We start from the raw sequence: 21,354 nt of genomic DNA on the forward strand, positions 1-21,354 counted from the left end.
AATGCAGTTTAAATACAGCTTCAAAGGGCTCTAAATGATCCCAGCCGAGGAAGAAGGGTCTTATCTAGCGAAACGATCGGTTATTTTCTAAAAACATTTACAACTTATATACTTTTTAATCCCAAAACGCTTGTCCTGCCGAGCTAGACAAGACGAGCATTTGAGGTTAAAAAATAGAAAATAACCCATCGTTTTGCTAGATAAGACCCTTCTTTCCTCGGCTGTGATCGTTTAGAGCCCTTTGAAGCTGCATTTTGGAAGTTCAAACTCGGGGGCACCATAGAAGTCCATTATATAGATTGAAATCCTGAAATGTTTTGCTCAAAAAACATAATTTCCTTACGTCTGAAGAAAGAAAGACATGAACATCTTGGATGACAAGGGGGTACATTATTACATAAGTACATTATTTGTACATTTTTGTTGTGAAAGTGAACTACTCCTTTAAGGAAATTGATTTACAAGAGATTAAAATTGGTATGATCCTACTGCTGGAGACAGATAAAACCACTGGGTAATAACAAAGTCAAGTGGTGACATATAGGTCAATCTGGTTATTGGGGCACAGGAAATGTACCTACAAATGTCTTAAACGTATGACAAAATGGTTTAAAATAAAAAAGGAGCACTTCAGATTTAAAGGAACAGTTCACCCAAAAAAGAAAAATCTGATATTTTAAGAAATGAAATTCGGTGTTGTTTGGTAACCAGTGTTCTTCAAAATATCATACAGAATGACGACAGAAATTTTAATATTGAACTGTAGTGAACCTTGACTTTAAATGGACAGTTCAGCAGTTTTTTTTCCAATGAGGAAGTTTGACATGTATGAATTTTTGACAAAAGGACTGTCTGGGCCTGATTAATATTTTACCTTACTCTCTTTCTGTCTTGGGTCGTTTATGCTCTTGCACCATTAACAGTTACTGTGCTCTACATTTTGTATGTGAGAGAAACTTGTGGGTCAAAGTGACATTGAAATGAACTATATATTTCCTCCACATACAATGGCCTACACCATGAGACTATGCAAACATGCATGTTCAATGTCTTAACATTATTGCATGATTAATTTCATGTGTTCTAATACCTGTTCCAACAGGATTGACCCACAAGCTTTCTGTCCATCTGTGACTATTGCACTGATGTATACAAAACAAGCATGCAGATTGTAATCTGTGACTTTACATACGGCTCTGTGAATGAGCGATCTGAAGCCCTTGTCTCCTTTGTGTCCTCCACACAAAAAAATCAATAATGCAGTTATAGAGCAGCCTGTTTATTTTGTCAATAACCTTCACGTGTTTTTAGAAAACACCACTTGTCAGCATATAACTTTAAGCTATAAATACATACTTATTTTTCTCTTTTGTAAGTCAGGTATGAGGGTGAAAGATGTCAATTATGTGGCGTGCAGGATGTTGAGACACTTTTACAGTATGAAAAATCAGTTAATGCAATATAGTTTGTGTTTAGCTTCACAGGAAAAAATAAATGCATTAATGCATCTCAGAAAAATAATTAAAACATCTTTTGCACTTACTATTGGCTGTAAGTAAACTTATAGTGACCTTGTGTAACACAGCAACCAGTAGCCAGAAGCCTAATTAAAATACTATTTTAAGTCTTGGAAACATGTTCAACAGTTGCTTAAAAAGAGATTAATTTCAGCTACACTGTAACTAAATATCTTGAATAATGTAAGTTATATTTGGTTTCCATTCTGCAATATAAATAATAACCATGCTTTTTCACTTCTTAGACACTGCTTTTCTTAATGTGCATGAGTTCTTTACTTCTGGTCATTTAGGACGTTTTGGATTAAGTTTAAAAATTTAACATGACGGCAGGGTTGATGATTATTATTTTTTTTAAACAGTATCCGTTGGAATCATGATGTAATGCTATTGTCACTGTAAGTTCATTGCAGTTCTAATTATAGGGGTATTAACACCTTAATACTCTGCTTAGACATCTTACAGTCAAAAGTAGTAATTTACAAAGAAAATGCTAGTGATTTAGTTAATTGTTGTCTCATCATTCAAGGACTGTTCGTTGTTATTGGGAAACGTCTGTTTCCTGCAGTAAGAACTGTTGATCCCCAGCAGCGTTTCCAGTCCTTATATAAAGTGTTACATCAATTAATCCATGAGTCAATACCAAGCTTTGTAAGCAGTACATCACCTATATTCTCATTCATTCTGAGTGACATTAAGAAGCTCTCAAAGATTTCCATTCTGCTGTAAATGAAGCACCTCCAGTTATCTCTAGTATATATTTTATTTTATTAAGCAACTGATCTGTAAATAATACCATTTAATGACTGAAAGTAGAAATGACTGTGATTATTCAGAGTCCTTAATCGGGTTTAGCGATTTGTCAATCATGATATGGCTGAGACTGTTTACTGTCACTCTCTCATTATCCTTAATGGATCTGATGCCACTTGAGGGATTTTGAGTCAGGCTAGCAGAACAGCAGCAAGGAAGAAAACACGCCAGCACCTGTTTTTCTCAGTACATTTAATTGTGCATTTATGCATTTAGCAGATGCTTTTATCCAAAGCAATAGAATTATGTAGCACTGCAATGAACAGAATGCAGTGTTCAATATTTTCCTACCTGATCTAATGACGAAAACATAACTATGGGAACTTTTTTGCAAGATGCAAAAGCACTTGTAATCGTTTTAGTACACAGTTCTGATTACAGCTCCATATGTTTAGTTTTCTGGATATAGCAAACTATAAAGTTTTCGGTAGCTCAGCCGGGACACAAAATTGAACTTAGGATGCGGAATCATTGGGTTCGAATCCAGTGAAAAACATTACTTATGATGAAAAAGTTGGAAGATGAGAGATCGAAAAACAAGCTAAAACACAATTCTTGCAAGTGTATTTTTAAGTCACATTCGCTTTTGTTCATACTATCGGGTAGGTTTAGATGTAGTGCATGTAGATGGTGATGTTATTTTAAAAAGTCACAGAGTATTAGAGTTATAGCGCCACTCAACAAACACTTCAAATCAGAACTGCGGTGACGGACAAAACTAATGTCACATAAAATGTATCATATGTGCGTTCATCTGTTTTGGGAAAAAAAAAAACGAACACTCTTTTAGTGCCACTCAGTGGACATAGTCATGAAATTTAGCATCTTGCGAAAATATTCCCACAGGTACGTTTTCATCATGAGATCAGGTTGATATTTTCCACCAACTCCAGAGTCAAACAAACTTACCTTTGAACTGTACGCCTCCCTGAAAAATACGAGTGAACCTTATCGTCCATATAGGCTAGAAAAGATTGGCATGTCACCACTAATTCTGACAAACTGTCCAGATGCATGATTGAGAGTATTTGTAACAACTCCATCACTTGCCTGGTATAGAAACCGTTCTGTATTTTAATGCCAAGAACTGCAGAGGGTGGTGAAGACAACACAGTCCATCACTGGCCGTGAGCTCTCAGCATCTATGACATATATTCAGATAGATCACTTAAGAAAGCCAGATCATTCTTAACGACCCCAGGTATCCCAATCATTGCTTGTTTTCTCCTTTACAGTCTAAGAAACAGAAGTGCCCGGGTAAAGACCAAATGGCTATGGCACAGCTTCTACCCACAGGCAATAAAAATTCAACCTCACTGCTTTAATTTATTTATAGCAACCAACTTTCTAAAAACACTGTGTTCTCAAATGTGACCCTGCATCACAAAACCAGTCATAAGGGTAAATGTTTTGACATTGAGATTTATATATCTGAAAGCTGAATAAATAAACTTGATATTGATGTATGGTTTGGCCGAGATACAACTATATGAAAATCTGGAATGTGAGGGTGCAAGAAAATAAAAATATTCAGAAAATTGCCTTTAAAGTTGTCCAAATGAAGTTCTTAGCAATGCATATTACTACTTAAAATTTAAATTTTGATATATTTACGATAGGCAGTTTACAAACTATCTTCATGGAACAAGATCTTTACTTAATATGCTAATGATTTTTGGCATAAATAAAAAATCGATCATTTTGACCCATACAATGTATTGTTGGCTATTGCCACAAATATACCTGTGCTACTTATGACTGGTTTTGTGGTCCAGGGTCACATATGGCTATTGTTTCTATTTTGTCCAACAGTGTTTATTCACATTATACTGTAGGTTATCACAGTTGATAAAGTTTTTACACAGACCAAAAATGCACTTGCTACTTCTTATCAGCTTATACTTTTATTATACCTAGTTATTTTTCAAACATCAAACCTATACCTGTGTATTGCCTTAGTTAGGGCCCGAGCCCAAAAGGGCGAAGGCCCTATTGTTCTTCTAAGGGTTCTTATTTTTTTTTTTTTTTTTAAACCTTCTGGGCACTTTTGGGGGCCTTAACATACTCAAAAACTCTTGAAAATTTGCACACACGTCGGAATCTGCGGCCATCAGGACGCCACAGAGGCTGGGACCCGGGCGTGGTTCAGGGCCTCTACAGCGCCCCCTGGAACACAGTTTGAAAACTTGATGTACTGCGCACACATACTTGCACGTATTGATATGAAACTCGGTACACATATAGATCTCACTGAGCCAAACAACTTTTGTACTCTATGTCATGGGCTGAACGCAACAGGAAGTGAGATATGTAGGGCTGTTTAAAAAGCGCATGCTCTGGAATTTAACGTACTCCTCCCAGGGTTTCCAGAGGATTGTCACCAAACTCGGTCAGCATGATCTCAAGACATTGGGGACGCTAAATTGCGAGCAGATTTTTGATATCTCAAACGGTTTGGCCGTGGCAAGGCGACAAAGTTATGGCGAGAAATGAGAAACAGGAAGTGTCTAATTACTGTTGCACACATTGCTTGATTCTTATGAAACTTCACCGGTTTGTTTGTTGTATGATGCCGCTTCCATAAATGTGACTATTATGAGTCAAAGTTATAGCGCCACCAACTGGCAGCAGGAAACGTGTCATTTTCAAAATCCTTTGAAATCAGCCTCTTAATTTTACTTGATTTTCTTCAAACTTCATCAAAATCATGTCAAAACACGGCCGATGAGAATATGTAAAGGGGTCGATGATAAATCAAATGCTGTTGCCATGGCAACGTGTCAAACTTTAAAATTAGATTCCTGTCTTTTCGAGGCAGATAACATGCTTAGAATTTCATGAAACTCAACACACACGTCAATATTAATGATAGTTAGACACTGGCAAAAGGTCATAAATGGGCGTGGAGCAGGCACTCTATAGCGCCATCTTTTGACAAAAGTTGGGGGGTTAGTTTTTCCTACAGTCACCAAACTCTGTACATATATTGTTCTCATCAATCTGGACAACTTTCTAAATCAAACTCATTAGCTAAGACCAACAGGAAGCCGGCTATTTTGATTTGAATGTGGATTTTTGGAAAAATCAGGCTGTAAACAAATTCACACTCCTTCTAAGAAAAATAAGGTATTCACACCAAACTTTTTTAACATGAAGAGAAGATTCTGAAGATGTTAAATTGCGAGCGAATTTGGGATATCTTGAACGGTGTTGACGTGGTGATTTTTTAAAGATGTAGGAAAAAAACATAACCGTAATTTTTTTATATCTTTAAAGTGCAGCATCCAAACTCTTTACAACTTTTTTCACACAGAGATCTTATCATTCTGAGCAAGTGGTGTAAATATCAATTTTATACAAGCTTCTATGAATTAAAGAAAATTAAAAAAAGAAATTAGAAACCTGCTGTCACTCTGCCTGTGCCTGTCTGTGTTCAGTCACCATTGAGTCACTGAAGAGTGACTGAAGGGGGGAGGGGTGTAAGGGAGAGAGACCAGTGGAACATGCTGTTTTGCTTAAGACCATCTTTGAGGAAGATGCACATTGCTGTAGCGTAATCGACATAAATATGTCTGATATTTTGAGAAAATATAAAGGGTCATTAAATCTTTCATTGTTTGTATTTTGCAGTTGTTGTTTTTTATTTATTTTTACTGAACTGTACCATGAACTTGTCCTATTCAGTCACATAGCAAAAGATTAAGAAAAATACAACTTTTAAGCATGAGTGAATAATCTTCATTGTAGACAATATTTTCATAGTGTTATTTATTGAATATAAAATTATAATAATTAAAAATTTCAAGACAAACTTTGACAACAAAACAAACTTTGCTGTTATCTGTTCAAAACATCCGAAAACCATCATTTTAAGATCAGTTATATATATATCGCCCCATTAAAACACTCAACTTGATTTTTAAAGATATTTTGAAAGAATTAAGCGTTTATAGAGCACTTTGTGTATTGCTGTACACCCACATGAACTGTGTTCATGTTCATGTTAATTCACAGTACATAAACTAATTTACCTTTAAACAATATATGAATACTTTTTTTTTAGCTTAATATTAATTAACATTAATAAATGCTATTTAATTATTGTTCATGTTAACTAATATAGTTAATGTTAACAAATGAAACTGGATGGCAACATTTTATATTTTGTGTGTATGTGTCTCTGTGTTGATTTTAAAGTGTAACCCTTTCAATTCAGTAAACTTAAAATCCAAACTAGCAGAGGGTTACTGTGAATGCATTTGCCAACTGTGCACCGTTTTCCTTATTGATTCTTAGTTATGTAGCGCTTAAGAGTGATGTCTTATAACAGGAGTCACCAGCAAAGCAATATCCACATACAAATTGTACAGATAGGTAACGATTTAAGCAGAAGTGGTGAATGTAATGCAAGCAATAATAACATTTTGTTATCATCATGAATTACATGTTCTTATCATCATCATCAGAATATAGTGAAAATGTTCACATTTGGCTCACAGTTGGCATTATCTGAAGTCCTTGCAGGGGATTAGGTTTATAGCAAACTCCTCCTAGACATTTAATGAAATCAATATTATATTTGGTCAGTCTGATCTAGAGGCCTTAGAGATGTTAAATTGTGAAGATCTTGAGTTTCAGTAAAGGGCGTGTCCGTGGCGGCCTGACAAAGTTTGATGTTTTGCCATGGACATAGGTGTAATAACTCAGCCATAAAATGTCTGATCTGCCTCAAACTTCAGAGGTTTGGTAGGAGTCCTGGCCTGAAGACACCTAAAGGCCAATATTCAGATATTATCATAGCGCCACCTGTTGACACCAGGATATATCATATCTTTCACTAACTCAAACATACCAAGGTCAATCTGCACCAAACTTCATATGTTTGATAATAGTGCTGGCCTGAACACATCTACATGCTATTTATAGGCATAGCGCCACCAGCTGCCAATGGGAAGTTTGGCACATTTAAATGACTTATGACATATTTCTCATATATTTACTGTATTAAAAGCATACTGCCCACCGTTTGCTGTTTTCCTAAAGCCACCGGTCGGCGGTGAGCCCGGGTGCGAGGGCCCGTTCATCGCTGCTTGCAGCTTTAATCTTTGTTTATTACCGTACAATAACTTTTTAATAACCTTGTAATAAATCTTTTATTTAACAGTTTTTTTCCCCCTCATTTTCAGTAGGGAGGCATAGTTTGTAGATTTGGATATGAAGTTATTTAATTTGTTGTTGAGGTGATTTACATTAGTTTGTATGTTTGATAGACTCACGAGTGACTGGAGAAGATTGAACACTGCCTTCTGCTCATTGCAGTGCTATATAATCTGCATCTGCATCATCATGTTTCATCTGCAGCACATCCACCTGATCTGGCTGTTCAGGTGTTGATGTTCTCCCTTCTGCAGCTTTTATCACTCAAATAGACAAAAGCTGGTGAGATTGCATCCATAGATCCTATATAAAAAATTGTAAATAAATGCCAAATCATACAAGTTGATGCAAACTTAAGATTTCCAAAAGGATTTGGTGGTTATCTAGTTTTTAACATATTGGAGTGACATTCTACCATTTTCTATCCACCTTATTCTTCAACACAGAAGTAAGCCTATGGGCGAGACTTCGGGTTCATTGGCCACTATAGGAGAATAACGAGAAGAATAACAATGTGCAGTAAACAGTAAAACTACTTGCACTACAAACCAAACATTAAATGATATGCGAAGACACACCAATTTGCAATATCAAGCAGCAAAACAAGCTGTTTTGTACAGCTAAAAATAGCTGGACGTGAATGAGAGCACAACCCAGACCCATAAAATTTACAAATGCCCACGGTGGATAGTGAAAACATAATCTATGTTATATAGAAGTATAGTCTTTCCTACATCACTTACTGTGAAGTCATGACTGTCTTATGCAATAAAGACAAAAATACCGACAAACAAACAAAAATGAATCACAAGGTGAGCTTTGCTAGGAGACTCTGTCCTCATTTTAAGCATCTTCTGTTTGCAATCTCAGTGAAAGCTAGAGTTTATCTCGCCTTCTTACATGAGTTCTTAAAAATCCTTTTTAATCTTTTGAGGAAAACTTGAGGAAACCGTTTTAAATCTTATGTAAATGTCAACTATTGCTGGCAGTGGCATTACTACAGTAAATCTGGAGGTATGTAACCAGCTTATACATTTATTAATTCAGAAGTAATTCCTTTCTCAGATTTATTACCCAATTATCACAGACTGATAGGTTGCGCTCCTTGACATACTCACCGTACATCATACTCAGTTTAAATGTTCCTATTTCAGGCGTACAGCTGAAGTCAGGGAAAATGCAAAGGTTAAAAGGTTGGGAAAATATGTGGTGTGTGGTGTTTAGCGATCCAGGATGCTACTAAAGTACCATTTCATTTTATTTCATAATCTGATGTTAAGCCGGTTTTAGATTGTAAATAAGACAGATGGTGCCAGAAGGATTTGTATGTGTTTGCATTTACTATTTACTACTGCTTTTTCTGTAATGTCTCTCTTTGTAAATAGATATTTGTGCGTGCAGTTTGTTGACTGTGACACATATCTATAAACAAACCTCTATGCTGACTGGTGCCTTGCAGCAGGTTAAGACCTGTAAATGTTATAAAATAGCAAGCCACTTTGTCCTTCTGTCGAACGGCTCCCAGAATGAGAAGCTGCTGTGAAAATGAGCTGCAATCTCCAGCACACAGCAGATTTACCCTATGCCAGCTGCACATTACCCTCAGAGCTTCATCAGCAGCTCTTCTGAAGCTGAAGAATGACAGGGTGAATACTGCTCTTAATGTAAAGCTGTATTTAAAATGTGTGTTGTTTTCTGGCTATATGTGTGTGCTCAGGATTAAACCCCACAGAGGAAGGTAAAGAGGTGTTATGACTGGAATGAAACACTAGTGTGCTTCTGGTGCATATGTGTGGTACAGTATGTAATGCGTATTACTTAGAATTAGCATGTGAAAAAATATACAACAATAACAAACATTAATGTATATCGGCCATTCTACAGAACTGGTCCAAACCGCTGTCCCACAACCAAAAAACACATTTTAAAAAAATTGAAGAATTCAAATCTTAGATGTTTACTAAGATCCCTATTATCTATTAAAACCGACAGTAATATTTAAAATATCAGTATGCTTAATATGTATAAAATCATAATTTATTGGGTACTTTCAAATGAGAGGTGGCTGTCCCGAACCCTAACCCCTAAATTTCAATTTATGAAAATGATATTGAAATACTTTTTGTTTTGTTCCATTGCTCTTTTTAAAAGTATCTTTTTGATTCTTTTAAAAAGTGAAGTTCAAAAAAATATTTATTTTATATTTTCTTTGTAAATTATGAAAACGTGTCCTGAAATTTCATGGCACTACTGAAATAGTGTATGTTTTAGTCCATTGGCTGAGACTACACCCCTACATTTATGATCAGGAAATGTTTATGTGTCTCCTTCTGTCACTATCTGGGCTGTGGATTTTCCCTCAGCCACCTGAGGTCGCTGTTCCCTTTGCACTGCACTTCCCTGATCGTTCACACCTGTCTCATTGTCATTAGCACTCATCATACCCACACCTGTTCACAATCACACAGACTATAAGAACTCTCATTTCCCACTCATCATCCTGGCTGCATTGTCTTCGGTATTGTATGTTTCCTGTTCCTTGTCTTTGTTTTTTGTGTATCCTGCCTTGATCCAGTCGTGTTGTGCCGTGTTGGCCTTTTTGTTGTGGACTTTCGCTCCGCCTCCCTCACATCCCTGCACCAGTAGGAAAGTCCACAACACCAAACCCCTGACGCTGATTGGTTGGAACACTGTTTGTTTATCTGTGGAAAGGTTGGTAGTGCCGATTGTTTTTTTGGCATATCTCGGACCCTAGGCTGACCAGAGAGACGCGGTTTTTTCACAGACAATTTATGGGGCAGGCAGCGAGCGGATCGTGAAGAAAGGTCAGCTGAAATTGACACTTTATGTTTTAGGCTAGAAATCGCTGATACAACCTTTAAGTTCTTTGTTGACGGATAATAATAATAATCGTCTAACTATCTTCAAAGGCATCAGCAACAGGCGATATCTCTAACTATCGTCGATACACGATACTATCGTCTATCGGCACAACCCTAATATGTGTACCACTGTTCAGAACTGTGCTAGCTAATCATGTGCTGGTTAGCATCTTTGAGCTAGGTTCAAAAGTATCTAAAATTGTCACTACCGAAACAGTCACAACTGAAACATTTGACATCCTTTGTTTTTTGGATGTTTTTCCATAAATTTGTCACTACCAAAACAGTCCTTAATTGTTTCGGTAGTGACAAAAGGGAACACATAGTGCTCATATTTGGGGGGAATAAACAAAATTGTAGTCCAGTAATGCAAATGTTTAGTGTTTTAGTATGTGGGTTAAAATTGTGTAATGGGCTGTGGTCACTAACAAAGCATTACAGTCACTACCAAAAATATGTAGTCACAACTGAAATAGTTGTGTTTTTTCAGAAATAAAGTATACTGAATTATTAACTAAGATGTTATAATAGTTTTTGGTTCAATGTATATTCAAACTAATGAATCCTTAAATTTGAAAATTGGATTCAAAATACAACAAATCTCATGAATTAAATCTACTATTTTCTACTATTCTAAAAATGTAATTGTTATTGATTTTTAAAAAACGAATAAAATAACAAAGATATATATTCACAATGCAGATGTAATAAAAATCTTAATAGGTCAATATAAACCTCCTAATTAAATTATATATTACAGTAGTGACACATTTGGGGAGAGGATAAATAATCCAAAACTTGCTGAGAAAGAATTAAGTAATTAACTGCACAATTACTAGAAATGTGTACCTTGGATATTATACAATTTTCATACATACATTTTTTTAGCTTTTCCAACTTTTAGAATGGATTACTTATTTGCATCCTGTGCACAATATAGGCATATACTGCACGAAAAGTACTTGGTATGGTAATATGCTGTTAGGAACATACCCACAGATTCCTCTGTCAGCAGTCACACATGTGATGTATGTGCAGAATCAGCCTATGTGTGTGTGTGTGTGTGTGTGTGTGTGTGTGTGTCTGTGTGTTAGTGGCTAATGGAAAGAGAGAAAAGAAGAAGCTCTAGAAATGGACGATTTGATTGACCGTTTTCCCCATGCCAGTGTTTAGACCCTCAAAATGTCATTCTGCTGCTGTTTAGATTCATTTAGTCAATAACTGTCTCAAGGCCAGTGACTGATCTGGTATCCACCAGCACAACAATGAACAGAGAAGCGGGAGAGACCTTTTAATGCATAATAATTGTTGTTTTAATCTGGTATTAGGACATAGAAAACTCTCATTTAGTTAGTGTGTCACTAAACTTCTTTCAACAGAAAGTGCCCTAAAGTGACCCCTCTTCCTCCACACTCCATGTTTTCTATCTGCGTATGTTATTGTTGAGTCATGAGAAGGTTAATGTGTTCAGTCTCTGAACAGTTTGCTGACGGCTGCTCTGCTCTCTGCTGAGGAGGAACAAACACAGTCAAATCAATCTCACCCTTGCCCGCTCCGCTGCTCGGAACGAGGTTGCCATGTCCTCTTTTCTCACATGCACTATGCCCCCCACCCCCCCAAACATTCTTTCTTTTGTCAGAAATGAACGACAGGGTCCTTTCATTGTGAACATGTATTTTCTGAATTTTGTGTCCATGTTGCATGATCCTGTCATGGCCTCAATTTTGCATCCGGATCTATTTTCACCATTTGCACAAGATTTATGCCACTTCTGTCATTGGAAGGGAGCCATTGTTTGTGTGAGCGTGTCCACACATGCCAATGGACTTTAATGATGGCAGCTGTGGAACCATGCAAAGTGAACACATTTGGGAATCCAAATGATTTATCATTTATTTTTAGCACGTCCTCTGCACTAGCAAATGTTTATGGCCGAGACATCACAAGTGATGCTGATGACTATAGGCACACTAAGGTACTTTATGTTGGCTTTTCTGGCTCTTTTTTAAACTGACAGCTATTGAAATGAATGTAGCGTCAGATAAAATAGGAATGGCTTGGAAGAAAGACACGGAGGGGTTTCCAGATCTCAATTCAATTGAAATGTTTTTGGGAACTTGCATGCAAAAAAAATGTGTGTGCATCTTCCAGTATAGAGGATAATGTAATTTTGTGGGCCAATAAAGTTAGCTTTACACTGGTTCCCTTAGCAAATGCCAGTAGGATTTTTCGATTGGCTTTATTGATCTTTGCAAAAAATAAGCTCTGTGACCAACAAATGTGACCCTGGACCACAAAATCATCATAAGGGTACATTTTTTTGTAATTGAAATTTATATATCATCTGAAAAATAATAAGCTTTCCACTGATGTATGGTTAGGATAGGACAATATTTGGCCAAGAAACAATTATTTGAAAATGGAATCTAAGGGTGCAAAATTTCAAAATACTGAGAAAATTGCCTTTAAAATTGTCCAAATGCTACGTTGCTATTTTTACCGCAACATACTGATACGATGACCATAGTTACTGAAAGAGTTTACAGGAAGCGATGGATATAAGCATAGGCTTAAAACAAATGCTGTACCACTGATTTTTCCCCACAAGGACTCTAAACGCTGGATATCAAAACTGCTTTAGTGGACATGTATACATGCTGCCAGGATGGCATTTGGCATTTCTTGTCTCTGCCATTTGTAATCTCTTTCAGTAGCTGTTGTCTACTAAAAGCCTCAAAGGCATCAGGGCTGAAGTGAAGAGAACAAAGCCACAGGTCTTTAGGACGTTTTATTCATCCACAGGCGTCTTCCCATTCTTTTCTTATCTTCTTTTTGATAGGAAAAGCAGTGAAGAATGCTTCTCTTGTTGCCCTTTCAGTGAAAATTATGTCATCGAAATAATCCATAGTCCAAAATATATGTAAGGGTGCTTTCACATCTGTGGTTCGGTTCATTTGGTCCGGACCAAGAGCAACAAATGATACATGTAGCATTTTTCTGCCGTTTTGGGTCCTTTTCACACCACACTGATTGCTCTGGTCCGAACCAGTTGAAACGAACCAAAATGCAGTCATGTGACAACATCCACCTCACTCGTTGGCCAGATCGTTTCATTGAACCACTGATCTATAATAGAGAATTATATAGATCAGTGTGTTGAACGTATTTTCTAAACTGTTAGGGTCCATTCACATGTCCCGTCTTTTGCGCGCTCAAGCTCGTTATTTCAAATGTAGACGCGCGGTATGCGCGCTCAGAATGGAAGCGACGTGGTCGCGACGCGCAAGTTTTTTCCATCCGCGAACGCGAGATAAAGACATTGCAACTTTTCAGAATGCTGCAAGCGCACCACAGGTCATGTGACATAAACCAACCAATCAGCTTCATCCTTTCCCTTAATAACATTGAAAGCATTGACAAGTTGGAAAAACAGCTTATCATAGCTGTACAGGCGTTTTCCATGCGTTTTTATGCGCGACATTAGCCTGGAAAAATCCAGACCCTAATCTATTAAGATTAAGGGTCTGGGATCGAGCAATGAAAACTGCCTAACTCGAGGGGCGGCACCAAGCGTGCATTTGAAACTCTAACTGCACGCAATTGGATAACGCCACGACCAATCACAACAATACATGCTTGGCTACCAGCAGAGCTCAATGATGTTTCATTAACAAAGTTCGGGAGAAGCGCGTCAGATGCTTAGCGTAAACATTACAAGTCAATCAGCGCCATAGGTTTAAATACAGCTGACTCACCTCAATTCACTCGAGGGTTTATCAGTAACCCTCCACCACCCCATCTCATCAATCCGAGTTCTCGCTACTCCTATTGGGGGGTAATGTACTCTGGGTTCGGGCCACTCCCGAGCTCGGAGCCCTTCACCGGACAGCACGCCAAACATGCACTACTATTCTCCGGCTAATTATATGTAAGCGTGAACTCGTGAACTGATAGATTAAACTCTTGCCGTATCCAGTCGGCAAAACAGCAAAAACGTCCTTCTTGCAAAGGAACGATTCGAGTTTTCGGTTTTCTGTTCCTCTTTTATATGGAAAGCCAAGTCTAACTCGTTCATTGTAGCGGCCAAAGCCGTTTCAAACAACTTGTTGTTCATCTGTAGCGACAGCGATCTTTCAAAGTTTACTATATGATTCGGACGTCGCAGCGCTGTCATCATCAGCTTAGCTCGCCTCTGGCCCGCCTACATCAGATACACCGATTTGATTGGTTCCCACAATTGCTTACGTATTGCAGTAACCTGCATCATTGCTCGAAGCCAGAGTGTCTTGCAGAGACAATTCAAATTGTGCTCTCGCGAGACCTCTGGATTTCCAGGGTAGCGCGACATGTGAACGGCCCCTTAAACAATGAGAAAGATTGTGATGTTCTTGTGAGTTTTCGAAAGTTGGGACCTATATGATCATCAGACCAAATTTATGAGGCTCCGCACCTCCTCACAACTCCAAGTTTGTCCGCGAGCTGTCATGGGGCTATGTTGCTAAAGCGCTAACTGTCAACAAATACTTGTCCTCATCCCATAATGAACAGCGCAGCGGACTACGGCAGCTGGATTAGTCCAAAAAGGCGCAGTACTTTTTGTGGTTGGGTCTGTTCTAGTTCGGTTCATGTTCTCACCACAAACGAACCGCTCCAGTGTTCGTTTGAAAGCGTACTGAGACCACCTCTTCAAGGAGGTCTCGGTACGCATTTTTGGTCCGCTTTTGGTGCGCACTCGAGTGCGATTGCTACATTCACACCTGCCCAAACGAACCGCACCAAGAGGGAAAACGAACTCTAGTGCGATTCAACCGAACTAAATAAGGCAGGTGTGAAAGCACCCTAAAGTGATTTTTTAAATAACGCAAGTCTTTCATGGGTTTTCTACTAGTGAGAGACATCATTTACATTATGTTAAGGCATACAGGTCTTAATAGACGGGGTTCCCTTTAAGATAATCTTCACAGATGGGCACAACCTGACAAACTCTGTAGTCCCAGTCAACAGTCAATGGATAAGTCTTGCCAGTTGAGACCGTGTGTTCTCTAGTTTGACTTCATTTTTTAAAAGCTGTTCTCCATCTTTTAAAGCTGTTCACCATCTAGAGTGTGTGTTGAATTGGTTGTTTGTGCTCTGTTTGCATAAGTGACTATGGTAATATCGACTGGGCGCCTGCCGTTGGGGCCTGAGCCACCTGTAAAATCAGTATTAATTAATGAGGGAAATTAGGAGGAGTTGTGGTCTCTGACTTGTTAATGTGAACAGCTGGAAAACACATTGTGGGGACATTGTGTTCTTTGGATGTTTTTTGTTCTGTTTTAAAGGAATAGCTCACCGAATAAATTTACTCCCGTAACCTCTATTCTGTCTCTGTCTCTTTGTGTAGATGACTCTGCGGACGAGGAGCCCACATCTCAGTCAGACCACAGTGAGATACAGGGCACTCTCAAGACTCTGGCCAGTAAGTTGGATGACTTGAGCACGTGTAATGACCTGATAGCCAAGCACGGAGCGGCGCTGCAGCGGTCTCTGAGTGAGCTCGAGACCTTACGTGTGCCTCTAGAGGGAGGAGAGAAAATCAAGGCTGTCAACGAGAGAGCCACCCTCTTTCGCATCACCTCCAATGCTATGATCAATGTAAGTAGAAATCTAAAGTTCTGTCATGAAACTCTAGATAGGTTCTAACTCAGTCTGACATAATGACATCCTTATTCACATGCAGATTATTGGTTCTTTCATATCAGCAGCCAATGAGCTCGCTGCTCAACATTCAAATACTCAGCTAGTGCTTGATGTAGCAGTTACAGTGCGCTTCAGAAACCCGCCACCTTCCCCAGCTCCACCTGTATAGATCTGCTACGGGGTGATTTCATGTATGTTTTATATGAAAGTTATTTCAAATATGTTATTTGTGCAGCAGCAGTATTTCTTACATGCTCACAGCAGCATTCTGTGGTTGTATTGACAGTAGCAATTTAAAAAATAGATATTTTATGTATACACTACAGTGTAAAAGTTTTGGGGTCAGAAAGTTGATTTATTTATTAAGAAACTAATGCTCTTAATCAGCAGGGACGCATTAAATTGAACAAAAGTGACAGTAGTGCTGTTACAAAATAATTTTAGTTTAGTTTTTTTACTTTATTTTACAATTTTACAATAATAATTCAACAACAATTCAGAATATTTCTTGAGCACCAATTCAGCATATTACAATAGTTTCTGATGTAAATTCTGAGTAATGGCCATTGCAGAAATAAATTTTATTTTTAAATATATTTGTAATAATATTTCAGAATATTACTGTTTTTACCGTATTTTTAATTAAACTGTAGTCTTGGTAAAAATTGTTTGAACAGTACCATATCTTACGTTGTCAGTTGAAATGTATATACTGAGACTGTACAATGATAAGAATTTATGGATTTTTAAATATAAATCCATTTTATTTTTGGAGCTGGAAAAATTAGCCTCCTTTTTAATGAAACAATGAATCTGAGCACTGTCTGACTTTGTTCAAATTTACGACTGGTTTTATTTATTGTTTTTAATCATCTGGACAGTGTTTTCCTCTGTCCTTAGTGCTATGGTCAATATGAATGAGTAATGTTCAGAAATAAAAGGATGTCGAATCTAATCCAGTTTAGCTCTCTTACCCAGCTATACTTCATCAAACAGACTATGAAACTAGCTCTAGAACAGAATACAACAGCAGCTTTACTTTGAATCTTTTTTAGAAAAAAAATCTAATGTCTCTGTTTATAAACTGTATGTTCAGTGTCGCTCTAAAGTCAAATATTGTTGCAGATACCTGGATCAAAGATTGTTTTTCTTTTTTGTACGTAATCAATAAAGCCAGAGCCTCAACTGATGCAATCAATACGGGTCTAGGAATAGCTCTCAGTTTTGTGGATGTCCTCTGTGTCTTTAATTTCCTAAATCAAATTTTGGATAGGTAGCACTACTCACAGTCATAAAAATCAATATTAGAGGTGATTTTATCTTGTGTGTTCCATTTCAACTTTGACAAACTGGATTCATCTCTGTGCCAAGCTTAGGTGAATGCAGTTTCATGCATTTATTTTGATTTGTGTGGGTTTTGCGAAAGGATTTTGAACAAATATGCATTGACTGCATCATAATTGTGATTGTTGGTACACAACTTGAATGCAAACCTCACTTTAGTCTGCACAGTCAGGTCCACATTACAGGTAACTTGTCCTTACAAAGTAAAATGAGCTAAAATGAGTCTTAATATTTATTGATAAACAAAGTGAGATTGGAAATTTTCATGCACATTTGCAGTTCATGTTAAAAATGTGATTATGTCCATATTTTTAGGTGAGATAGGGAGATAGAGTTGCTTCACAAATGTGACCATGGACCACAAAACCAGTCTTAAGTAGCTTGGTTATATTTGTAGCAATAGCCAAAAATATATATAAGTATATGTCAGAATTATCGATTTTTCTTTTATGCCGAAAGTCATTAGGATATTACGTAAAGACCATGTTCCATGAAAATATTCTGTAAATTTCCTACCATAATTATATCAAAACAAGGACAACTTTAAAGGCGATTTTCTCAATATTTTGCACCCTCAGATTCCAGAATTTCAAATAGTTGTATCTCGGCCAAATATTGTCATATCCTAACAGGAAGCTTAAATTTATTCAGCTTTCAAGTGATTTCTAAATCTCAGTTTTAAAAAATGTACCCTTATGACTGGTTTTGTGATCCAGGGTCACAAATGCCATAAATAAGAAGTGAATGCATTGCTGAAAAGTTAGGAATTGACTGATATAGTGATATAGTATCTGAACATGTAACAGTAACAGTATAATTCTTGATATATTGTTTTGTAAGAACCGTTATAAGAATCTAATAGTTCACCAGCATGTTTTTGGCCAATAACATTTCCATCTGTTTCCTCACTGCTTGAGATGAGTTTAAATTATTAGCCTGGCAGACAGTCTTTGAGTGATGTGACTCCCCACCAGATCTACATGCTTTAACACTTTCATTAGCGTGATCTCTGTTTGGTTAGCTGTGTGGACTCTTCTTTGTCTTCTTTTTTTATCTCTAAAATGATTAATAGCCAGCTGAACAGAAATACACACGCATAATGAAAAGTGCTGAACAGCACTGTGAGGTCTAGCTCATTAAAGCACTTGGACAGGCTGAGCCGCAGCAGTTCTAATGAGAGGAAGAGGAAAACCATTGTGATCTTCTGTGTGGTCTGGTGGATAAATACATGGTGTTATATTTAATAATATGCTTTTATATTTAAAACAAGGAGAGAGAAGAGATGGACATGTCTCTTGTTGACTCTCTGTGGCTTTGAATCATGTTTGTGATGTGATAAACTACTGTTCAAACTTTTGAGGTATATACATTTTTTTTTAAATGTTTTGGAAAGGTCTCATATGCTCACCAAGGCTGCATTTATTTGATTAGTAATCTGTAACTTTTGAACAGAATGAAGATGTGTACATTTTTTCTTATTTTCCTGAAATAAGATATATATATATATATATATATATATATATATATATATATATATATATATATGTATTTTCATTTAGTACTGCTCTTCAGAAGCTACAGAAGATACTTACATGTTTTACATTTACATTTATTCATTTAGCAGACGCTTTTATCCAAGTCGACTTACAATTGGGGAATACAACAAGCAATTCATCCTAAGGAGGCAGATCGACATAGGAAGTGCTCAAAATACCATATATCAGGCATTGTTAGATGAGTACAGTAAATGTTTTTCAGAAGACAAAATAAGTTAAATTTACCCTGATCTTCTAATTCTAAAAGTTTTCACTCCCTGACTCTTAATGCATAGTTTTTCCTTCTGAAGCATCAGTGAGCGATTGAACCTTCTGTAATAGTTGCATATGAGTCCCTCAGTTGTCCTCAGTGTGAAAAGATGGATCTCAAAATCATAGTCATTGTTAGAAAGGGTTCAACACAAAAATGCTGAAAAAGCAAAGAATTTGTGGGACCTAAAAGATTTTTCTGAAGAGCAGTGGGCAGTCGAACTGTTCAGGACAAACAAGGGACTCATGAACAACTATCACTACACAAAAAAAGGTCAATACTAAATACAAAATATTCTGCATTTTGTATGATCCCTCTTATTTTGGTAAAATAATGAACATTTTGCAGATTCTGCAATGTGTATGTAAACTTTTGACCTCAACTGTATGAAACACATTTCAAATACAAAAAACTTTACTTGTATTTGCTGAAACTGGACATACAATGGCCCTAAAAAGTAATTGGACACTTAAACCACGTTGAAAAATTTCTGAATCTCTTTGCATTATATAACAAAATATCAAACAGGTCTAGTCCTTGTGAAAAGGGCTTAATTCAAAGAAAAGGTCTAGCATAATTTGTTTGCCAAGGACACTTGGTGTAATATTTTATCTAATGTATTGACATTCAGACATTTTAAGTGTTACTTAAGTGTCCAAATAACTTTTTAATCTTTTTTTATTATTATTTTATCTAGCTTCTTGACATGTTGAAACATTATTGGCACCATCTATCAATTTTACACACTGAATCACATGGCTCTCCCTCCCCCTCAGCTGTTTTAAATGGCATTTCTCGGATATGTGGATATACGACACACATGCGTCTCTTTCCTCTAAGCTCTTCCTAAAGTCACGAGCAGTCTGGGGCCCAGGGCCTCACTCAGCAAAAAAAAGTGGAAGTGTTGCTTATGTTAAAGGTGAGGAGCTGTAGTTCCATGAACGTGTGAGGAAGCCGCAGTCACATGCTAAGCGTAGCACAGAGGATCCTCTCTCTCAGCAAAGATCTGGACACTTAGTGCTGACAGGCGTCAGGTAAGAGCTTTGTTTGTGGACTTTAAAGGTACAGAATTAGTGGAAATGGAATGCCAAGAGTGGAGAGACCTATACTATTGCATTTGAGCTGTTTTGTACAGGGTCCAAAATTAGCACCTGCAAAGTGCCAAATTTGAGTAAAAATGACTTGGAGTAAATGAAAATCGCAAGTTGGCTTAAAAATGTTTTAGGGACCGTAACATAATACCTCATTTAAGTCAAAAGGTAAATTGTGCGAGCGCATGTAATATTTTATTCATTCAATTTTTAAAAATGGATTTGGCAAACACTTATCCAAAGCAAGTCAATTCAAGCTAAATGTGACCCTGGAGCTCAAAACCAGTCTTAAGTATCACGGGTATATTTGTAGCAACAGCCAAAATTACATTGTATGGGTCAAAATTATACATTTTTCTTTTATGCCAAAAAATATTAGGATATTAAGTAATGATCATGTTCTATGAAGATATATTGTAAACTCAAATTCTCTACCGTAAATCTATGAAAACTTAATATTTGATTAGTAATATGCATTGCTTTAAACGCTTTAAATAACTTTAAAGGTGATTTTCTCAATGTTTAGATTTTTTTGCTCCCTCAGATTTTCAAGTAGTTGTGTCTCTGCCAAATATTGTCCTATCCTAACTATACATCAGTGAAAAGCTTATTTATTCAGCTTTCAGATGTATAAATCTCAATTTCAAAAAATTATGACTGGTTTTGTGGTCCAGGGTCACATATGTATTTTCATTCCATGGGAACTAAACCCATGATTTAGCATAACCCATGGATTTATCTGCCATTGACAGGTCTGGTAAAAGGTGAATTTTGGACACTGATACTTATTTTGTTGGACATTGAACTCATTGAACTTCCTGCTAAATCCAGTCAGATTAGTCGTGCCTCCTCAGGAGACAAGGGAGATGGACAAAGAAACATTGATCAAGAGATGAAGAAGAGAGTAGTCGAGAGATTGCACTGACACCCAGAGGCAGTGGCACTATAAAAGACGTGATTGGTTGTGACTGCGAGCTGCCTTAATGAGTTTGTGGCTGTACTGTAGTCTCAGTTATTAACGTGATTGATGAGCTCTGATTAGAGAGATGCTCTCGCAGATACCAA

General features: G+C 37.1%; 1 protein-coding gene across 4 annotated transcripts in view; it reads left to right on the forward strand.

The window, feature by feature from the left end:
• Positions 1–21,354, forward strand: part of osbp2b (oxysterol binding protein 2b) — a 92,915-nt gene that overhangs the window by 58,414 nt on the left and 13,147 nt on the right. For all 4 annotated transcript variants that reach the window (XM_073840304.1, XM_073840305.1, XM_073840308.1 and 1 more), the window contains one exon: positions 15,753–16,003. In XM_073840304.1, the coding sequence (XP_073696405.1) occupies positions 15,753–16,003 (251 nt within the window). The remainder of the gene's footprint in view (positions 1–15,752; positions 16,004–21,354) is intronic.

Source organism: Garra rufa, chromosome 5, assembly GCF_049309525.1.
Source record: "Garra rufa chromosome 5, GarRuf1.0, whole genome shotgun sequence".
In the NCBI taxonomy this organism is placed as follows: domain Eukaryota; kingdom Metazoa; phylum Chordata; class Actinopteri; order Cypriniformes; family Cyprinidae; genus Garra; species Garra rufa.